At 36.4% G+C, this 22,480-nt stretch overlaps 1 protein-coding gene across 1 annotated transcript in view; it reads left to right on the forward strand.

Annotated features, from left to right (window-relative positions):
• Positions 1-22,480, forward strand: part of HCN1 (hyperpolarization activated cyclic nucleotide gated potassium channel 1) — a 399,603-nt gene that overhangs the window by 320,900 nt on the left and 56,223 nt on the right. The window contains exon 5 of the mRNA XM_047866836.1: positions 9,218-9,364. Within this exon, the coding sequence (XP_047722792.1) occupies positions 9,218-9,364 (147 nt within the window). The remainder of the gene's footprint in view (positions 1-9,217; positions 9,365-22,480) is intronic.

The following is a 22,480-nucleotide window of genomic DNA, read 5'->3' on the forward strand; positions in this document are numbered from 1 at the left end:
GTCAAGAATGTGGTCCAGTTTCATCCTTCTGCATGTCACTGTCCAATTTTCCCAACACCATTTGTTGAAGAAACTGTCTATTTTCCATTGGATATATTCTCCTGCTTCTTCGCAGATGAGTTGACCATATAGTTGTGGGTCCATTTGTAGGTGTTCTGTGCTGTTGCATTGATCTATGTGTCTGTTTTTGTACCAGTACTGTACTGACTTGATCATGACAGCTTTGTAATATAACTTGAAATTTGGAATTGTGATGACTCCAGCCCTGCTTTTCTTTTTCAAGAACACTTTGGCTATTTGGGGTCTTTTGTGGTTCCATACAGATTTTAGGATTGTTTGTTCTAGCTCTATGGAAAAAAAAAACACTGTTGGTATTTTGATAGGGATTGCATTAAGTGTGTACAGTGCTTTGGGTAGTAGTGACATTTTAACAATATTTGTTCTTTCAATCTATAAGCATGAAGTGTTTTTCTATTTATTTGTGTCATCTTCAAGTTCTTTCATAAGTATTCTAAAGTTTTCAGAGTACAGATCTTTTACCTCTTTGGTTAGGTTTGTTCCTAGGTATCTTATGGGTTTTGGTGCAATTATAAATGAGATTGATTCCTTGATTCCTATTCTGCTGCTTCATTATTGATGTCTAGAAATTCAAGCTATTTCTGTACATTGATTTTGTATCCTACAATGTTGCTGAATTCATGTATCAGTTCTAGCAAATTTTTGGTGGAGTCTTTTGGGTTTTCTACCTGGAGTGTCATGTCATCCATGAATAGTGAAAGTTTGACTTTTTCCTTGCCAATTTGGATGCATTTTATTTTATTTTTATTTTTGCAGTCTGATTGCTGAGACTAGGACTTCCCATTATTAAATGACAATGGTGAGAGTGGACATCCTGTCTTGTTCCTGACCATAGAGGAAAAGCTCTCACTCTTTCCCTATTGAGGATGATATTACCTGTGGGTATTTTGTATATATGGTCTTTATGATGTTGCGGTATGTTCCCTCTGTCCCTATGATGTTACAGGTTTTTATCAGGAATGGATGCTGTGGTTTATCAAATGCTTTCTCTGTATCTATTGAGAGGATCATACATCTTATCTTTTCTTTTATTAATGTGGTATATCACATTGATTGATTTGCAAATATTGAACCACCCTTGAAGTCCAAAATTAAATCCCACTTGATCATGGTGAATGACCCTTTTAATGTACTATTGGATTCAATGTGGTACTGTTTTGTTGAGAATTTTTGCATCCATGTTCATCAGGGATATTGGCCTGTAATATTCTTTTTCAGTGGGGTAATTGTCTGGTTTTGGAATCAAGGTAATGCAGGCCTTGTAGAATGAGTTTGGAAGTTTTCTTTCCATTTCTCTTTTTTGGAAGAGTTTAAGAAAAATAGGTATTAACTCTTCTTTAAATGTTTGGTAGCATTCCCCTGTAAAGCAATCTGGCCACGAATTTTCGTTTGTTGGGAGATTTTTGACTACTGATTCAATTTCTTTGCTAGTTATTATTCTGTTCAAGTTTTGTATTTTTACCATTTCAGTTTTGGTAGTTTATGTTTCTGGGAATTTATTCATTTCTTTCAGAATGGCATATAATTTTTCCTAACATTCTCTTATAATTGCTTGTATTTCTGTGCTGTTGGTTGTGATCTCTCCTCTCTCATTTGTGGTTTTATTTATTTTGGTCCTTCCTCTTTTCTTTTTGACAGGTCTGGCTAGGAGTTTATCAATTGTATTAATTTTTTCAAAGAACCAGTTCCTGGTTTCATTGATCTTTACTACTGTGGTTTATTTTTTTTGTTTCTATATCATTTGTTTCTGTTCTAATCTTCATTACTTACCCTCTTCACTGGCTTTAGGCTTCATTTGTTGTTGTTGTTGTTGTTGTTGTTGTTGTTGTTTAGTTCCTCTAGGTGTAAGGTTAGGTACTATATTGGAGATTTTTCTTGCTTGTTGAGGTAGGCTTGTATTGCGATATACTTCCCTCTTATATAGCTTTTGCTGCATCCCAAAGGTTTTTGACTGTCTTGTGTTAATTTTCATTTGCTTCCATGTATTTTTTATTTTTTCTTTAATTTCCTGGTTAAACCATTCATTCTTTAGTAGGATGTTCTTTAACTTCCATGTATTTGTGGTCTTTCCAAATTTTACCTTGCAGTTTCCTTCAAATTTCATAACATTATGGTTTGAAAATATGCATGGTATGATCTCAATCTTTTTGTGTCTGTTGAGGCCTGATTTATGACCCAATATGTGATCTATTCTGGAGAATGTCCCATGTGTACTTGAAAATAATGTGTATTCTGCTGTTAGGATGAAATGTTCTGAATATATCTGTTAAGTCCATCTGGGTCGGTGTGTCATTCAAAGCCATCATTTCCTTGTTGATTTTCCCCTTAGATGTCTGTCCATTGATGTCAGTGGGGTGTTAAAGTCCCCTACTATTACTGTATTATTACCAATGTGTTCCACTGGGTTGCTATTATTTATATATTTGGATTCTATCAAGTTGAGGGCATAAATATTTACAATTGTTAGATCTTCTTGTTGGATAGACCCCTTTATTATGATAGTGTCCATTTTTATTTTTTTTTTTACAGTCTTTGGCTTAGAATCTAGTTTGTCTGATATAATGGTGCTACTCCAGCTTTCTTTTGACATCCATTGCATGACAAATGGTTCTCCATCCCCTCACTTTCAACCTGCAGTTGTCTTTAGGTCTAAAATCGATCTCCTTATAGGCAACATAAAGGTGGATCTTATTTTTTTATCCATTCTGACACCTTATGTCTTTCAATTGGAGCATTTAGTCCATTTGCATTCAGAATGATTATTGATAGATATGAATTTAGTGCCATTTTATTGCTTGTTTTGTGATTGTTTCTGGAGATTTTCTGTTCCTTACAAGTCTTTGTCACTTTTGGTCTTTCTTCCCCCACTCAAAGAGGTCCCTTTAATATTTTTTGCAGGGCTTGTTTTGTAGTCATGACTCTTAGTTTTTGTTTGTCTGGAAAACTCTTTGTCTCTCCTTCTATTGTGAATGATAGCCTTGCTGGACAGAGTATTCTTGGCTGCATATTTTTCCCATTCAGCACATTGAATATATCATGCTTGCCAAGTTTCTGTGGAGAGATCTGCTGCTAACCTTATTTTCTTCCCTTGTAAGTTAGGGACTTCTTTTGTCTTGCTGCTCTTAGGATTTTTTTCTTTATCTCTAAATTTTGCAAATTTAACTACAATTTGTCTTGCTGCTAGCCTGCTGTTGTTGATTTTGACAGGAGTTCTGTGTGCCTCTTGGATTTGGATGTATGTTTCCTTCACCATTAGGGAAGTTTTCAGCCATTATTTCCTCAAATAAGCCTTCTGCGCCCCTTTCCCTCTCTTCTTCCTCTGGTACTCCTATCATATGAATGTTATTACACTTTATAGAGTCACTGAGTTCCCTAAGTCTACATTCATGATCTAACATTTTTCTTTACTTCTTCTTTTAAGCTTAATTGTTTTCCATAATTATATCTTCTATGTCACATATTTATTCCTCTGCTTCTTCCATACTTGTGGTCATTACATTTACTCATTTGTGAATCTCAGTTACCACACTTTTCATTTCATCCTGACTAGCTTTTAGGTCTTTCGTATCTATAGTAAAGGACTCCCTGTTGTCCTCTATGCCTTTCTCAAGCCCACCTAGTGTCCTTATGATTGCTGCTTTAATTTCTCGATAAGGCATATTGCATATATCTGTTTTGATTGGATCACTGTCTGTGACCATTTCTTGTTCTTTTTTGGGGATGAATCCCTCCATCTTGGCATTTTGTCTAGGTCTCTGTCTTCTTCTCTGTGTTACCAAAGCCTGTTATGTTTCCTGCTCTTGAAAGTAATGGCTTTATAAAGAGGTCGTATACCATGCATGGCCTGGCACTTCAGGAATTGTCTTTGGTGTATGCTGTGTGAACTCTGCTATGGTGTTTTGGCTTCTATTTCTCTCAGGCAGTCCTCTGCAGAGTTTCTCCTTGCCTGCAATGGGGAGTATTGGGACCCTGGCCAGAGTGTGGTGAGTTTTAACTAGGTATGCTCAGGTCTGCTTGTTAAAAGAGACCTTATGCTATCTCCACCAGAGCTGAAGCTTTGCAGAACTCTATGGTCAGTAGGGGTGCAAGCAAGGGGTTTATGCTGGTCTTCTGGGGGAGGGGCCCGCTTCCCTGGTTCTCAGGCACACTTCCCAATGAAATGCAGCATCTGCAGAGGGCAGGAGGTGGGGCTTGGTGTAAGTGGTTTAGGCTTTTGGTGTTGGCACTGTGCTGCTTACTGAAGTTAGTTTATGCTGAGGGTTGGGGGAAGGAAATGGTGCCTGCAAGCTCTTTTGTATCCAGAGAGGAAATGCCACCTTGCAGATGTGCTTCAAGAGAGGGAACCATCTCTCTCAGTATGTCCCAGGAGATTCTCAGATTATGCTGTCTGCCCCTGGGCTATCAGCCCTCCTCCACAGGAGCACTGCAGCACCTCCCAGGCTCCATACCAGCCATGCTATGGACCTCTCAAACTCCAGTCTTTGAGACCCGTGGTTGTAAAAACTCTCAAAAATCAGTCTCTCTTATTTTCGCAGTCAATGGCTTTGGAAAGTGTTTTCCTTGTGCTTTTCCCTGTGCACTCCTCCATCTCTCTCTCTCTCAACAATAAAAAAATAAAAGTTATAAAAGTGGTAACATGGGAGGAATGAGTTTAATAATGGAATGTTGCCTTCATTATAAACACTCTATTAGATCTCATTTTTAGTATCATATTCACACATTATTTTTATGTACTATTTTAATTGCACAGAAGATTTTGAAAATAAAACACATTAGAATTTTAAATGGTAATGCTGTAGTTTCTTTAGATCTGACGGTTTGAGCTTTTGGCTTTATATATTCAAGAAAGAATTGTATTCACATCTTTGTTTTTCAAAAATCTCTTCATCAGTGACTATCAAATGTATCAAGTTATCTTTTGCATACAGTATTGTACTACAAGTAACAGAATCCTTTCCATTTTATCTTTTTTTAAACTTTGCTCTCTTCTACGTTTTTTCCATTATCCACCCACTACTAGGTGACTTTTTCAATGAGTAGTTTATTATTTTTATTCTTCACATCGCACATACATCATATTTTCATTCATTTTTGCAAGTCCTGTTAGGTATGAGGGAAACAGACAAAAATAAATTGTCCCTGTTTTCAACAAGTGTTGTATTCTACCAAAGATCATTACCCAATTCCCAAATTCAGTGGTTATGGTTCGATACCTCTTTTCTTAGAAATACTCCTTTTGAGCACCCTCTCTTTCCCTTGAATTTTATCCTTCTTTGCTGTGAGTCAAGTTTTTTGGTTCTGTCACATTTAGCTGGCTAATCTCAGTTCCCTTAACTTGATCAATTTCCATGATGCAACTGCTTTTAAAACGTAGGTTCCACTTTAAAAAATCCTTTTAGTTGACACATTCTCCCTTAGTGATCTCTTAATCATTGATTATGTGTATATCTTTTCTTTTAAGTGTCTGACCTACATATAAGCATTAGGATATGCCATGGACATCTTAAACTTAACTTGTCAAAACTGGATTTCCTTTCTATCCCCTACTCTCACTCAAACGTGCTTCTTTATGTCCCAAATTAACTCACTACTTAGCATATAGAAGTGGTTCTGATATTTTAGTGTAGGGAAGGCTTGTTAAAACACAGACTGCTAGAATTTCTAATTCAGAGTTTCTGATTTAGTAGATCTGGGGTGAAAACTTCAACCATGCATTTCTAACAAGTTCCCCAGTGATACTGGTGTTTTATCAACTGTACCTTGAGAACCATTGGCACACAGCAATCAGTTAGTATTTGTTAGATCAGTAATTACTATAAATCAATTAATGTTTAAAATATGTAATATGGGTCAAATCAAATTGAACTCAGTATGATTAAATGACAAGAAATACTCATAGAACTTTAGTCTGAAAGAACAAAGATCATGTGGTATAAGATTCTTACTGTAGATTGGTCAAACTCTAAAGTGATTAAATGATTTTTATGAGGCAAAATAACTATATTCAACCAATCCTGACTTTCCATAAAAATAAAATAATTTTACGTATAACCTTTATAATTAGCTAATCAAGGATTAGTTTTCCAATTCCAGAGATAGACATTGAACACATTATTTGTTTTCTAAATGAGTAGGCCCTTACACATAGGCACAGATTTCGTAAAAATGAATAAAATGCTACTAACTTTTAATGCTGTCTCCCATACCCCCTGAGATGCATGCAAAGAACAGAGAAATCTAGAGTTCAGTATCCTGCTTAAGGTTAAATATTCTTACCAGTCCAACCAGTTTGGACAGTTTGTTGAGAAAAGTAAGCAGAGATTATTTGACCACTACTGGTCCTGAAGAAAGTTGAATCCTTTATTTGTCCAGAACTGAAAGATTTTCATCAATGCAATAAGAAAAACTGTGGCAGTCCTGTTGTCTTAAGCTGTTTTATTGTTTTACCAAGTTTGAATATTTAACAGGATCCACCAGACTTTTATTTTATTTATTTATTTAAAGGCAAAGGATACAGTGCTCCAGATAAAGAATGCAGACAAGCAAGAGAAGCTGAAGAGCCTTTCCCCAGCATGAGTATTTCCTTTTAAAATACCCCATCTTTGGGCATGTGGAACATGCTGAGTTTCTGGCTTGATCCACCAAAATCTGTGCAAGGAGGCTTGGTTTGTGGGGGAGCTCAGCAACCAAGCCATCAATGGCTTTTTAAATAGTCAAGCCAGAATAAGCAAACCAGATCAGCTAGTTGCAAATCATTAGTGCAAAAGTTAAACTTGGGGGTTTCCAGAAGAGCCTTAGACCCTAAACAGTACATCAGATATCCCACTGCCCCCTTTTTGGGTAAAAGTAAAAATCAGATATACAGATGTCTCTAGAAATAATGATAGAGCTTTTTGAGTCCAGCTGCAAATCAACTTTATCCTACACAGTAGTCTTATAGAGGTCACTGAAGCTTCTTTCTAATGGACTATTGCATGAGTTGCAAGTAGACTGAATCCTAGGTCTCTCCAAGCAGGTTACCAAGGTTAAATAGGCATACAGATTTTGAGCTCTTCAGGAAAAATTAAGCAATCCTTCTCAAGCACATACTAGAAGCTACGTACACACTATGACAGTGACAGAATTGGTGCCTGAATTTAAAATGCCTAAATCATAATCAAGTTGCTTCAGACAGAGAGAAAGAGATATATATAGGCCTGCAGGCTTTAAATACTTGGGGGACAGTCTGGTGACCAAATAAAGGAAGTCTCATGACAAAGTTGTATTTCCTTTAAAAATACTAATCTCAAAAGGGAAGTCTAAAAACTAGGAATGTTATGTGAAAGGAAATTATGTACACAAACTTGAAGAAATGTAATAGGTTGCTGTCTCTGATTAGATATATGTTTTATCATGTACCAATTACTACACTAATTGTGGACAAACAGTTGGGAGAGCTATATCTTCTAGTCAGAGCTATTCCATCAGGAAAAGATGTGAGAAGAAAATATCCATGTGTTCTCCAAAACACATCAAATGTATTTTGTTTAAGGGAAGAGTCTTTTTCCAGTATATTTATCCAGTTTTATTGCATACTTTTTTATTTGTATTCATTTTATCATCTATGCGATGAGGCTAGTTTGGGGGCTTTAATTAATTTTTTCAAAGCGTGGTCTCATGACCATCTGTATTTGCAACATCACGGGAATGTTTCTCTTTTTTTTAATTTTTTAACGTTTGTTTGGTTTTTTTTGTTTTTTTTTTTTTGAATTTTTTTTTCAACGTTTATTTATTTTTGGGACAGAGAGAGACAGAACATGAACGGGGGAGGGGCAGAGAGAGAGGGAGACACAGAATCGGAAACAGGCTCCAGGCTCTGAGCCATCAGCCCAGAGCCCCACGCGGGGCTTGAACTCCCGGACCGCAAGATCGTGACCTGGCTGAAGTCGGACGCTCAACCGACTGCGCCACCCAGGCGCCCCTAACGTTTGTTTGTTTTTGAGAGAGAGAGAGAGAGAAAGAACCAGAGTACGAGCGTAAGAGGGACAGAGAGAGAGTGAGACAAAGAATCCAAAGCAGGCTCCAGGCTCTGAGCTGTTAGCACAGAGACTGATGCAGGGCTTGAACTCAAGAGCCGTGAGATCATGACCTGAGTTGAAGGTCAGATGCTTAACCAACTGAGACACCCAGGTGTCCCAAGGGAATGTTTCTCAAACTTAAATGTGTATAAGTCATCTGACAATCTTTTTTTTAAGATGTAGACTCTGATTTCAAAGGTCTGGGGGTAAAGCCTGAAATTCTCTTCTAATAAGTTCCTAGGTAATATCTATGCTCTTGTTTGAATAGCAGGGATTTATTTTCAAAGTGTATATGTGTGTGTATGAGTGTGTGTAAATTCACAAAAGCAAATACATTGAGGGAATCAATCTCTGGAGTTAAGCCTGAAAAATCTGTAATCCCAAAAGGCAACCTCACCCCAAGTGTTATAAACAATCAAGTTTAAGAACTTCTTGGTTAAATGAACTTAAATGTCTGAGTTCACTTTCAGCTGTAAAATTATATGGATCTAGTCTCACCCTGATAGTCTCTAAAGTCCTAAATTAAAGTGTGACATATTCTCTTACTCTACAGGGCATCTGTGTTGCTTGAGTATCAATGATTTACAAACAGCTGCCAAGCTCTCTGTCATGAAATTCAAATTTTAATTAGGTCTGATCTTTTGCTATAAGGTCTAAGATAGAACCTTTTGTACTACCCAAACTTAGGAGATTCTATCCAGATGAGGCACCAAACCTCAACCTGATACTTTTTTTAGAACTCAGCTGAACAAAGATCCCAAGAAAATAACATCACTTTTTTTCTTGCCCCATCACTGGCTTTTCTGGGATGACACCCTTAAATTCACTCAGAGCTCCTTTCCTGCCCCTCAACAACATCTCAGTTCTTTACAGGAAATGTTTACCTAATAAATTCCTTGCATAGCATGTCACACAGAGTAGGTACATTATAGCCTAGTACATTAGTTCCTTCCCCTTAAAAGATTTCTTCTTTTTGTTACTGTTATTCAAATGTTATTGAATATTGAGCATGACAAAGTAACATGATAATTTTTCATACAGCATAACGATGTTTTCTAATTTCCATTTTCCATTCCTTACAGTATAAGCAAGTGGAACAATACATGTCCTTCCATAAGTTACCAGCTGATATGCGTCAGAAGATACACGATTATTATGAACACAGATACCAAGGCAAAATCTTTGACGAGGAAAACATTCTCAGTGAACTCAACGATCCTCTGAGAGAGGTAAGATTTCTAGTCCTCGATATCCATGGTACATGGTCATGGTTTATTTTCTCTTTTCATGGCAAATCTTCAAGTCCATGTTATGACACTACTCAGGAGAGGAATCAGAACCCAGTGCTTTGCTTTTCTTCTCCCATATGTTCTCTCATATACAGATTCGATTGTTCAAAAAAAAAGTACTGGAACATTTTTCTTCTAATTATGACTGTCAGAACGGTATTATTTTCTGTATCCCTAGTCATAAAAATTCTTTCGTGTGTCCTCATTATCTATATCTTTTCAACCTTACACTCTGTCATCTCTTGCTAACTGAACTGTTTCTTTATCTTCTTTTTGATTTCTATTCTCCTTCCATGTTCATTTTACCTGTTTATTCCTTAGACTCTGATTATAGACGAACCTGACCTGTTGCAAGTAATTCATTTCCTATTTCCTCATTAAAACACTTCAGTGTCATGGTGCGTGGGTGGTTCAGTTGGTTAAGCATCCAACTCTTGGATTTGGCTCAGGTCTTGATCTCATGATTTCGTGAGTTTGAGCCCCTCATTGGGCTCTGTGCTGACAGCATGGAGACAGCAAGGAGCCTACTTGGAATTCTCTCTCCCTCCCTCTCTCTCTGTCCCTCCCCGGCTCATACTGTCTCTCTCAAAATAGACACACTTAAAAAAAAAAAAAAACACTTGAATGTCAATAATCCCCTGTTTGCCTTGCATCTTCTTTCCATACCTCCCCAGAAGTCTTCTGTCTGCCCACTTGAATATTCAGGTCACTCCTGACCAAAGGAATATTCGCATAATTGTTCATATTTCTTATAGTGCTTTTCTTTCCCTTCTTTCTTTTACTACCAACCTTCTCAAAAGATAGCTGTGTAATCATTACACTGTGGTTTGATCTGCACTTCTTTACCAAAGTTGTTTCCTTGCAAGTTATCAGAAACCTGTTACTCATCAAAGCCTTTGCCTTTGAGCCCTTGGTGGTACTTTTTAAAATGTTAACAAAACACACATCCTGAATCTCTTTTTTGGACTTCCTTAACACTGAACCATGAATAAGCCATTGGCTTCTCATTTTGCATATCTTAATCTGTTCTTTTTAAATTTGTGTCTTCTTGTACCTTACTTCTGTAAATTATGAGCTCCAAGTTCTTGCCAATATGCTGTTTTCTTAAATCTACATGGTATATATAATAAGCTATGTAATATAGTCGTTATCTATCATGACTAAACCATTTTTCTTTTGAAGTGTTTCAGTAAATGTTTTAGTCGTTCTCTCAAGTCAATTGGAATGTAAAATTATAGTCTTTGGAAACTTTCTCTGCTCTGCACATCCAATCACCAAATGCCATCAGTGCACTGTAGCAGTACATCCCACTGTGCCCTTGTTGCCTTCCCCAGTGCCTTGGCCCTAACCTTAGTCCTCTCACATGGACAGTTGGCACTGTCTCCTTACTTTGCCTTCCAGTCTCTGGGCTGTCTTCTCTAACTGCCACTTAAAACATTGCTGCTAGATTAATCTTTTTTTTTTTTTTTTAAATGAGGATGAGCTACTCATTTCTCTCCTGAGAAACTTTCTCTCTTTACATACAAAATTAAATCCACTTTAGTCTCCCTAGACTCGTATCCCAGCCCTTCTGTGCTCTGGTCCCAGCTAAATTTCCAGCTTTACTTTCCCTGCTGCTCCACATGTTCCAGAGTGGCCTACAGCCAAACTGTGCAACTTGCTGTTTTGCAAAAATCAATTATAATTTCTCACCTTGTTTCATATGGTTTTCAGAAATGTCTCTCATCTGTTAGCAAAATCTAGTTCAAATAATATTTCTTTATTCATAACTTGTTTTTGATTTTCCATGCTAGATTTGATCTTTCTTTTCTTTGACCCCCTAATGCACTGAGTCTACAGCTCTTGTGAGCTCCTTATCCATTCTGTCTATGTTATCATTATTGGTTCACATTTGTTTTCTCCACTTTGGTCTTGAAAGTTCCTTAAGACCAAAGGCTTATCTATATTTTAAATTTCTCTTGAAATCTCTAGTGCATGTAGCATATATCAAATGCTCACTAAATATTTTCATTGCAACTAATATCTTTACCATTTATAACCATTCCCAAGCTTCTGCATCCCCTAAAAGTTATTTGTATTTTTTTTTTGAGCCTTAAACTATCAATTAAGAGTTTGTCAGTAAAGGAATTAAATATCTGCTGTTGATTAGCTTATTTTCTTTACAAATACCTCAAGTAAGACTATCACAAATTGTTTTGCTTTGGGAAACACAATTGAAGCTCCATTCTTTGTTGTAGTTTTAGAAACAAAATAATGTATAGTTTTCTAAAAAATATATATCAGTGTGCTTTGGTTTATCTCTTTGTTGGATTACAGATATTGCTTTAAATTCAAATCCCCTTCATTGAAAGGCAGAAGCTCAGGACACTGGAGCCAGGCTGGGTTCTCAAGGGCCCAGAGGAATTCAGAGGCAGGATGGGAGAGGCCATAGCAGGGAAACAAAGGTAACCAAGAGAGGGTATCAGAGATTAAGACTAAATCAAGACAGGAAGATATGATAAAACTAAGGATATATTTCAAAGAAGCAGGAAAATGTTAGGATTCCAGCGTAAAATGTCATTGAGGGAATACGGAAAGCAGACAGAAAAAGTGAGTGTAAAAATGAAGCCTAAGAAGTTTCATGCTTAAATAGGAAGCATTCCCCTGTGCTGAAGATACTCATTGTAGTGTGAAATCAGAATAACAAGTGCATCTTCTTAACCATGTGCATTTTATTAACTACCCTTCCTCTTGCCACACATTAATTTACTCTGATGTTCAGTGGAAAAAATTCACTTTTCATTTTTACCCACTACCAAACATCCACAGCCATATGAAGACATATGTCCAATTTCCTTATATTTTCAAACACCATGGTCCAGAGTCTTGGTGTCTTTTAATTCAACTTCTGAAGTTCACTCACAGCTTTTCTCCCTGCTTTTGACCTCAGTTCGAACGGATACTACCACATGACCACCATACTGACTGATATAGAACACAAATGTCATGACTCTACTCTCTTCCTAGAACCTGATCATGATCTCTCATCCCCTGTAGGAAAAGTCCAAGCTCCTTGACATGGCATATGAGACGCTGCATGCCCTGCCTTCATCTTTACTTTTTTTTTTTTTCATTAACACTTCATCAACAGGAAACTGTTCATAATTTTCTGGGGAAAAGAGAAAGTACTGTGAATCGCCTCATTGCCTTTCCTCATGCTACTCTATCTTCACTCCTTTCTACTCAGCTTACCTTCCACTTCCCATTAAACACTCTTACCACACGTGAACTTCTTCATAAATTTTTCCTGACCGCTCTGTTTCTAACATTGTATTTATCATTTGTCGGTTTATTGTTTGTCTAAGACTATGATTTTCTTGTGGATAGAGGCTATGCCTTAATCTTTATACCTTTATTGACCAGTGTATAGTAGGAACTCATCAAATATTTACTGACTGAATGGCCTTTAACAGAATTATGAATGAAAAACAGAGTAAGAATTGTGACTACTTAATAAAAATAGAGATTTTGTAAGTGGAATCATGGTGTGCTCAGACACCTAACACCTTAAAAACCTGAAAACAATGTTCTACATTTGTTCCCCTGCTTTTCAGTTTTTGCACTTCTGGCATCAGAATCATGCAAAAGCATAAATTTAATGTTATACTGAGGTAAGACTTTATTAGAAAGGAAATAGATGGGTCAAGAAAGTAAGGAAACACATAGCAGAGAGATAACAAGAGTCATTATTCAAATAAAACATGAATCTAAAAAAGCCAGAGAAAAGTTCAGCAAGAACAATGAGAAATACATCTTGCTCCCTATTAAATTAGAGTGTTATGTACCCGCTGTATTAAAGTCATCGTGGTAGATCACGAGAAATCTTTTTAAAGTAATAAATTACATTATTTCATCAAAAGCTTCATTCCAGTTAGAAGATGAGGCATCAACTTGGCAAAGGCATATTTTGGTCACTCTTGTGCTCCTAGTGTCTAGAAAGTGCCCGGCACATAGAAGACATTGAATGACTGATCCCATCAATGTCAAATGAATGAAAGTAGAATACTTGGAAGGGGAAAGCTGGACTATTTGATATGTATTTTGTGACAAAAGGTAAAAATATAAGATATGTATACACCACACACCATATAATTGTTATATAATATATATATAACATATATAATTGCTAATCATATGTTCAATTTTGAGTCAACCACCATTTTATATTGCAACAAGAGTTTTAACTTAAAATACTTTATTGTACAGAAGGTTCATTTTTATGAAACTATGTAGCATAATATGAGATGCTAATGTATACTAAAGAGCAGTGATTTCTACCCTAACACAAGTCAGAGTACTCAGGAATGCGTAGAAGTGAAAGGTAGGTCAAGCCTTCAGACTCTCAAAAACACATGCAAAAGACCTATTGAGTAAAAACATAAAATGCAATGTTAAGGAATGTGAAAATTATTCTATATTCGTAATCAATTAAGCCATTATTATGTTTTATCCATTTCATAGCCCAGTTTATTTTTAATGTGTTTGAATACTTTCAAATATGAAGACTCCCAAAGGTGTAAAATGGCGGAAGGAATTTCTTTTGCATGACCTACGATCTTAACAAAAATCTTATACCATGCATATGCAAATTAATTCAGTTAGCAGTTACTACAAAAACACTACTTCATCAAGTACACTCTTCTGTTTCTATTTCTGTGTCATGAGTTAGGTGATTTATCTTTTCATATGTTGAAGACAAATTTAACAAATATCTGGTTCATTCTTATTGTCCCAGTCTCCATAAAAATGGTACCTTCTCAAAGAAGCCCTCCTTGAGAAGTTTATCTGAATTCGTTCTCTTGAAGTCCTTCTCTGAACATAAGCCTTTTTGCTGGGTACATCCACTGTATTGTCTTGGATCCAAGAAGGCAAGGATTTTGTCTTTCTTGATTTCCACCATAACTTCAGTCCCTAGGCAGTATATATTTAATAACTACTTGTTGGATAAGTAAACAAATGCAAAGAAAGTATTAATCTCACACTTGGCAAATCATCTCAAAGAATCATTGATTGTTAGAGCTCAAAGAGAACATTTTGTCAACAAAACAGTAGTGTTCATGTGGATAAAAAGTGATGCCCAGAACTATGAAGTGCTCTGGCCATAGAATTCTCTTAATACCACTTTCCATTATAGTATGGAAAATATGGTTTCTCAGATATAACAAAAGGATGCTGGTATCTTTAGATTCCTCCATGTTTTTTGGTTTTTTTTTTTAAGTTTATTTATTTATTTTGGGAGAGAAGGAGGGAGAGAGCATGCATGAGTGTGTTAGGGACAGAGAAAGAGAAGGAGAATCACATACAGGCTTCACACTGTCAGCACGGAGCCCAACACGGGGCTCGAAATCGTGAACCCTAAGATCATGACCTGAGCCAAAACCAAGAGTCGGACGCTTAACCAACTGAGCCACCCAGGTGACTCTGTGATTTTGATTCTTGTGTATATACAATATGCCAGAAGGTCCTATTTTGCTCGTGGATGTTTTTACTTTTCACTTTCTTCAGGGTATTTTTATTAGTGATTTAGTGCAGTCAGGATGGGATAAGGGGACATTTTAATAGAGTATCACTATAGAAGGTATATAGATACTCTGTAAAATTTCTATAACCTAGTAACATCCATAGAATAGACAAAAATATTTTTTTTAAGATTCTGTTCCTAGTCTTACTAGAGTGTTGTCAGTGGCTTGTGAAACAAATGTTGCCGGTCTCCCTGTCCAAACCGAAGTAGGAGCCACCTCATGAGGTAAAGATGGCAAATGAAGTTGCATGACCGTCCTCAGTTAGGCCACTATGACCTGAGCACTGGCCCCACTACAATTGTCAGCATTCTGAGGAGGGATTGTAAAGTCATCTTAAAAAATTATCTTCATTTCACTGTGAACTAAAATACATGGACCAGAACAACTGTAATTTTCTGAGAAAAACTTTGAGATGGTACTCAGAAACTTGGCATTTCAAATTAAAGCTATTATTTTATGATGTATGTATGCATTATCTATAATCTTCGATCTCTGGTTGCTCTGTGGCTGTGTCTGGTCAAAATTCTGAGTCTGCAAAGCCCAACCTAAGTGATGTCTAGAAACCTCCCCTCCCTCCAGTTGTTATTTGACCTGGCTCTACCTAGAGAGCTTTTGCTTCTCCTTCCATTCACTTATAATATGCTCCTATTTTCCCACAACTGCTCTGTATCCAGTTTTATTGTTTTGAATAGTTTAAATCCCTTTTATGATATGCTCAGTGCCATTAATAGTCATATGTATACTTTCAGTTGTACAACAAATAATGAATGAAAAACTACTATGAAGGGGCTATGCAGCATCACGGTTAAGAGCATGGCCCTGTTTCCACCAGCCCCATTTAAATCCAGCCCCACAACTTACTATATGTATGACTTAGGTTGTTTAGTAACTTGTATGTATTTCCCTTTCCTCATTTTTTAATGTGGATGATGGTGAGATTAACTACTTCATAGAGTTGTTATAAACATTAAATGAGTGGGAGTACCTGGGTGGCTCAGTCAGTTAAATCATCTGACTTCGAGTCAGTTCATAATCTCATGGTTCATGAGTTCGAGCCCTGCGTTGGGCTCTATGCTGACAGCTCAGAGTCTGGAGCCTGCTTCGGATTCTGTATCTCCCTCTTTCTCTGCCCCACCCCAGCTCACACTCTGTCTCTGTCTCTCTCAAAAAATAAACATTAACAAAAATTTTAAAGATTAAATTAGCAAAAAATATAAAAAATTAGAAATGCACCTGGCACATAATAAGTGCACAGGAAAATTTAATTCGAAGTATTACTCTGATCCAGTGAAGAATAAGATACAGTCCCAGCTGTCATAGTTCTTGCAGCTTAGTGAGAGACAGAAATTTAAATAATCAATTATAACTGTATTATGAATGCCATGAGAGGGTTATTCAGAGGATGTTAGGCCACACAGAAGAGGGAGTGTCCATTCTTATCATATGTCTCATTTCTTCTGGAATGTATCCAAATGATCTGCTAATAAAGCCTTTCCTTCATTTTAACAGCCAGCTTTCTGGAGACAATGTCTTAGCATCAAAATTTGGCATTGAAATGTTATGATCATGAGACTGATGAATGCTTTAGCAAAAGCAGGCAGTGTATTTAAAACTAAAAAAAACTAATTAGAAAAATTCAGTGAACTATACCCCTCTGCTTATGGGAGCCTGTTGGAGTGTGTACAAAGTAAGAAGGTCTATTTTTAACATGATCAGATTTATACTTATTCGATTAAAGCAAAATGGCAAACTTAACTGTCGAGAAGGAGGTTAATGCCCTTCTGAGTCTGTCTCCAAAGTTCAGAACTGATCTATTTTTAAACAATGGAGTGTGAAGAGCCATGGGCTGAAAATAGGTACAGATCATGTGTCCCAGTAGAATATAGGACGTCAGTATATTTCATTTTCACAGAACATGAATTGGGCTGAGAGTATAATACTGTCCTTCTGACCTTTAATTTGTTGAATAGACTGTTAAGGAAGAAAGCATAATCTGCATGCGTATTTACTTAGAGCAATTTGCACTCATTTTTTTTTTTTAAGTACATACTTGTTGATTTTTAAGATTCCATCTATAATGTGTTTAGTTAAGATTAACTAAAACAGGCTAGACTCTGAGTTGTAAAATTATAAAGGATCTTTTTAATTATCAGATATTCGTGTAATAGGCACAATAACAAAAGGCTAGAAAAATTCTTCAAGTGGCCTGCTCATGGTCACATTGCCAAACAAAGAAATTGTGTCTTTTTCTCTCTTTTGGTGTAGAGATTTTTCTCTTGCATCCTTAGTTTCTAGAAAACAAATAGACAAAAGAAAATTATCAGTTTCTTAATATGTGCAAAACATTGATCCAGGCATGATGGGAAGGTAAATTGTACAATATGGTTTAGTCTCAAAGTGCTTACCATTATGCTTGTAGAGACAAGATATAAATACATGGGGAAAAAATAAACTATGAAAAGAACGTTAAAGTACTTTACTAAAAATACAAGAAATGTAAAAGGTTCATATATGGTTAATTGCCAGAGAAAAGCTGACACTACATACTAAAATTCTAAATGGATTGAAGACTTAGGTGTACAATCTGAAACCATAGAACTCCTAGAAGGAAACACAGGGAAAATGCTTCTTGATGTCAATCTTGGCAGTGACTTTTTTGCATGTGACACCTAAAGCATAAGTGACAAAAGCAAACGTAAATAAATGGGACGACATGAAACTAGAAGGCTTCTGCACAGCAAAAGACACAATGAACAAAATGAAAAGCCAACCTATGGAAGGGAAGAAAATATTTGCAAACCACACATCTGATAAGAGGTTACTATCCAAAGTGTTTAAGGGACTCATACAACTCAATAGCAAGAAGATAAGTAGTCCAATTCAAAAAATGGGCAAAGGATGTGAATGGATTTTTCTCTCCAGGCCGCCGGGTGCCTCAGTCGGATAAGTACGACTGACTCGGGTTCAGCTCAGGTCTGATCTCTGGTTTGGTGGGATAGATCAAGCCCCATATCCTACTCTGCACTGACACCATGGCAGCACAGAGCCTGCTTGGGATTCTGTTTCCCTCTCTCTCTGCCCCTCCCTTGCTCACATGTGTGCAGGCATGCTCTCTCTCTCACAAAATAAGTGGGTAAACTTAAAAAAAAATGTTTAAGATATTTTTTTCCAAGAAGATATTCAAATGCCCAGTAGGTACATGGAAAGGTGCTCAACATCATTAATCATCAGGGAAATGCAAATTAAAGCCACAATGAGATACCATTTCACGTCTGTTAGAATGGTTGTTATTAAAAAGACAAGAACAAGTGCTGGTGAGGATATGGAAAGGAAATCAGGGAGATGGGAAGAGGGGTAAAGATAACATGTATTATTAGAATAAGGGAGAGCTAGACTAGTGGGCCTTTTCCTTAATTTTCCCTAACACTGGTCATTACCTCCCTTCCCCTCCCGAGATTTTTCCAGTGGCATTGTTTGTTTCTAGGCCTTCAAACATTAGTCCCATGCAAGATTGTATAATTCTACTTATATGAACTTCCTGGAATAGGCGAATTCATAGCAACAGGAAGTAAAATAGAAGTCACCAGGGACTGAGGGGAGGGAGACGGGGGGAGTTTCCAGACTTTTTGCTGAGAGTGATGGAAAAGTTAGATGTGATAATGGTTACACAACATCGTGAATATGTCTGTGAACTGCACACTTAGGAATGGTTAGAACTACCAAATAGCTAAATATATATTTTATGAAAATTTAAAAAACTAATCTTCTAGCACCCAATCCTGTATCTCTAGTGTTGATCTTCAGAGCCATTTCCACCTCCCAGCTGCTCTTATCACCTGAATACCCCAGATGCTTCACGCTCGATACAAAAATAAAGTAAAATCCTTTCTCGGTAGAAGGAAATATTGTTTTGGATTTTTATCCCCGGACCAAAGAGCTCAGAAGTTGTTGCAGTGTGGGGGTTGCGTTCCACATCACTTCAGAGTGACCCTAACTGGGTCGTGTATCCATCTTGCCCCTGCCTCTCCCTCACTTTCAGATCCGAGGTTCTCCCATGTCTTGGCAGATAATTCAGAAGGGAGCAGTTTCCTTCTTCCTTCCACACCTTTACCAGCCTAACTTGCTCTAGTAGTTTCACAGTACTAGTTTCTAGTACTTCATTCTAGTAGTTTCTTCCATAACCAAATACAACAGATGGCGTAGCTTAAACAACAGAAATGTGTTTTGGTTTTTTTGTGTTTTTTTTTTTTTTTTTACGCTTTTAAAGGCTGGAAGTTCAAAATCAAAGTGACAGCAGATTTGGAGGCTTCTGAGACCTTTCTTCCTGGCTTACAGATGGCCACTCTCTCTCTGTCGTCGCATGGTCTTTTCTCTGTGCTATTGTATCACCAGTGTCTGTGTGTGTCCCCATCCTCTTCTCCAAAGGACACCAGGAAGATTGGATTAGGGCCCACCCTAATGAATTCATTTTAACTTGATGTCCTCTATTAAGGTCCTCTTTCCAAATACGGTCACATTCTGAGGTATTAGGAATCAAGGCTTCAAAATATGAATGTTGAGAGGATACAATTAAGCCCATAACACTTGGCAATACATGCAGTGCTCTGTGCAAGTCCAACCAAAGTGACATGTAAATGAATGTTCAGTGCAGCTTAGGATGCCTGCCTGGTTTAGGGCCTGGCCTGATTTCCTCCCATCCTTTGCACATGTACATGTACTATTATACACACATCATTTCTATTACTGAGTGTTCATGATGAAAATGAATTTATGGGGGTTTTATTTTAAATTCTTCAAATATAGGTTCTTCTCCAATTCTCCAAACACGTTTTCTCAAGATTGAGTCTTCACTTTACTATCTGCTGGTTCTGTTTTAATAGTATTTTTTAGTTCAGCATATTTCTGGACATCTGTCTGCTTTATTTGCTATATTTGACAGTTCATGTCAGTCTGTGTTTACCGTGTCAGATACCTTAACACTTATTCTACAAACTATTCTTACAACTTGCTTTCAGCTTGCGGGCCACTGGAGTTGTATTCTTTTGGAGTTTATACAAATCTTTCCAGGGCTCCAGTCTGGGATACCACACAGTAGGGCTGAGATACAAAGTCTCCAGTGAACGTGCATGTTGCCAATATACAATTCCTTGATTTAGGTTTGTTTGATCTGCTTCTACCTCTTTTTCTTTGCTTTATGATCAAATTTAAGTGCATGTTAGAATTTTCTGTCATTTGCTGCCATTCTGCCTGGTACCTAATGGAGCAATATGTTCCTGTGTTCTGGGAAGGCAAATCAGTGGGACTATGTTAAGACTAAATTAATTTCAGACTTCATTTGCATTCATATTATAAGGCTTAAATGTGATTTAATACCTCAAAACCAAATTAGATGCCTATGAGAACTGTAACAACGGAAAACATTAAAATGTTTGAATTTGTACATCTCAGAATTCGTCTTGTTCTGATCCGTCCTTTACAAGCAGGCAGATTTCATTTAAGCCACTTAATCATAATTGGCCATTTGTATATGCAGAAATTTTAGGCTAATTACCTTTAACATAATTTAAAGAGACTATTAATCTGGCAACTAGTGATATAGCTGGGTTTCAAAACAACTAATGGTGAAAAACGTCAGTATTTAAGAGGCTATTGCAGACTATTTCTCTGTATTTTTATTGGGTTTCTCTTAATATACCTATGATTAACACAAGATATTAACCATTAATCATGGAATTTTGTTTTGCCATTAAAAAGGACAGCAATGAGGACCGTGTCTCAAAATGGGAAATATTTTATATTATAAAAGTGGGAAACAAGAAACAAATATTGAATGTATATTATGATTACACTTATATTTAGGTGAATAAGAGTTTGTCTTAAGAGACTACACAAGCACATTAAATCACTCTTATTAAGGAGATGAGAATACAAAATTTTTTTGTATATCTTAAGAGATATGTGTATTTTCATTTTTTGCAAAGATTTTTTTACGTGCAGCTGTTTGGTAATACAAAAATGCTTAATTACTTTCTTCTTTAATAAAATGGAAAACTACAATAAACTAAAACCGAGGCATTCTGTATTAATTCATCGAATCTCATTTTTCTGTTTCTAAACCCTTTAATTTCCCCAAAATAAATACTAGAGGCAAGTATTCCTTAGCTTTGTAGTATATTACATAGGTTTTGAGATTCAAATTAATTAGGAGTTGTCATAAAAACTTTCTTTAAAAAAAAACACAGATGATCTCAACCACAGAAATAGATTATCTTAAATTTTCCCTAACAGAACACAGAAATCAAGGGAAATGCTTTCAGTTTAAGAAATTGAAGCAGTATCTAACTTGTAGTCAACGTTTGATAAATGTTTAGAACATTTTTAAGCATTAAGGTCTGCTTGTATGGGCCAATTTTCTTATGCATGCAATCAACCACCTTGCAATTTAGAAGGCAAACCACCAGATCAATATAAGCCAGTTAGGAATGCTGGGGGAAATTGTTTTTAAATTTCCCAATGTGTTTCCTTTTTAAAAAAAAAAATAATGGAATGTGTATGTACAATTCACCTTCTGAATTTATTATATCAATAGAGCACCTTTATTATAAGAAGCCTATATTTTATTCTTGATGATAGCCAGAAGGGAATTTCACTGAGTCTACTCTAAGAATTTCTTGTCATTTTCTTCTTCTGAACCTCTGCACTCACTTTAACTTTGGTTTTTAATAAACAATCCCCAACTCAACTTTTTCTTTTACCTGAATTAGTATCCTCTTAACCAAATTACCTTGAACCTTTTGTTTCTTTACAAGTTTATAAAGTATATAGTCTATACAATTCGTTTGATCTTAACCAACATTGTTTTTTAGTAAACTATAAATTACAGTGGTTAAAACAGATAACATTGAGTGAACTTTGTTAAATGCTTTACTTGTGTTCATTTAATTATCATAATCTTTGATAGAGTTGCTATAACCTCCATTTTACAGATGAAAAGATTAAGATTTGAAGAATCTGAGTCACTTTCTATGGGCACAGAGCCAACTGGTTTTGAAATCAGAGATTGAGTGTGTGCATGCACCCCCCCCCACACACACACACACAAACCCATATTTATTTTACTACTTACAATTATTTTCTACAGAATATATACATGTACATCTTCCTCCCTCAACTAGGTATAAACTTTCAGATAATTCCTTATTTTAGGAACCATAGTTTCTAAACCTGACTGCTTATAACTTGGAGTGTGTTATTAAAAGTAGAGATTTTGAATCACATCCCCTAGAGATATAGGTTCAGATTCTTTAAATTTGGATTTGAGCCTGGTAAAATGTATTTTAGTGAAGTCCCATAAATATGTCCACAGGATTATCATCTTCCTCTAAAGATTAACAGGGAGGAGAATGTTCTCTTTGGCAGGTCGTTGAAGCCTTTTTAAAACTGATGCTATCTACATGAGAACTATGATGAGAGCAAGGACCCATGGAATAATCCT

This window comes from Prionailurus viverrinus, chromosome A1, assembly GCF_022837055.1.
Source record: "Prionailurus viverrinus isolate Anna chromosome A1, UM_Priviv_1.0, whole genome shotgun sequence".
Lineage (NCBI taxonomy): Eukaryota > Metazoa > Chordata > Mammalia > Carnivora > Felidae > Prionailurus > Prionailurus viverrinus.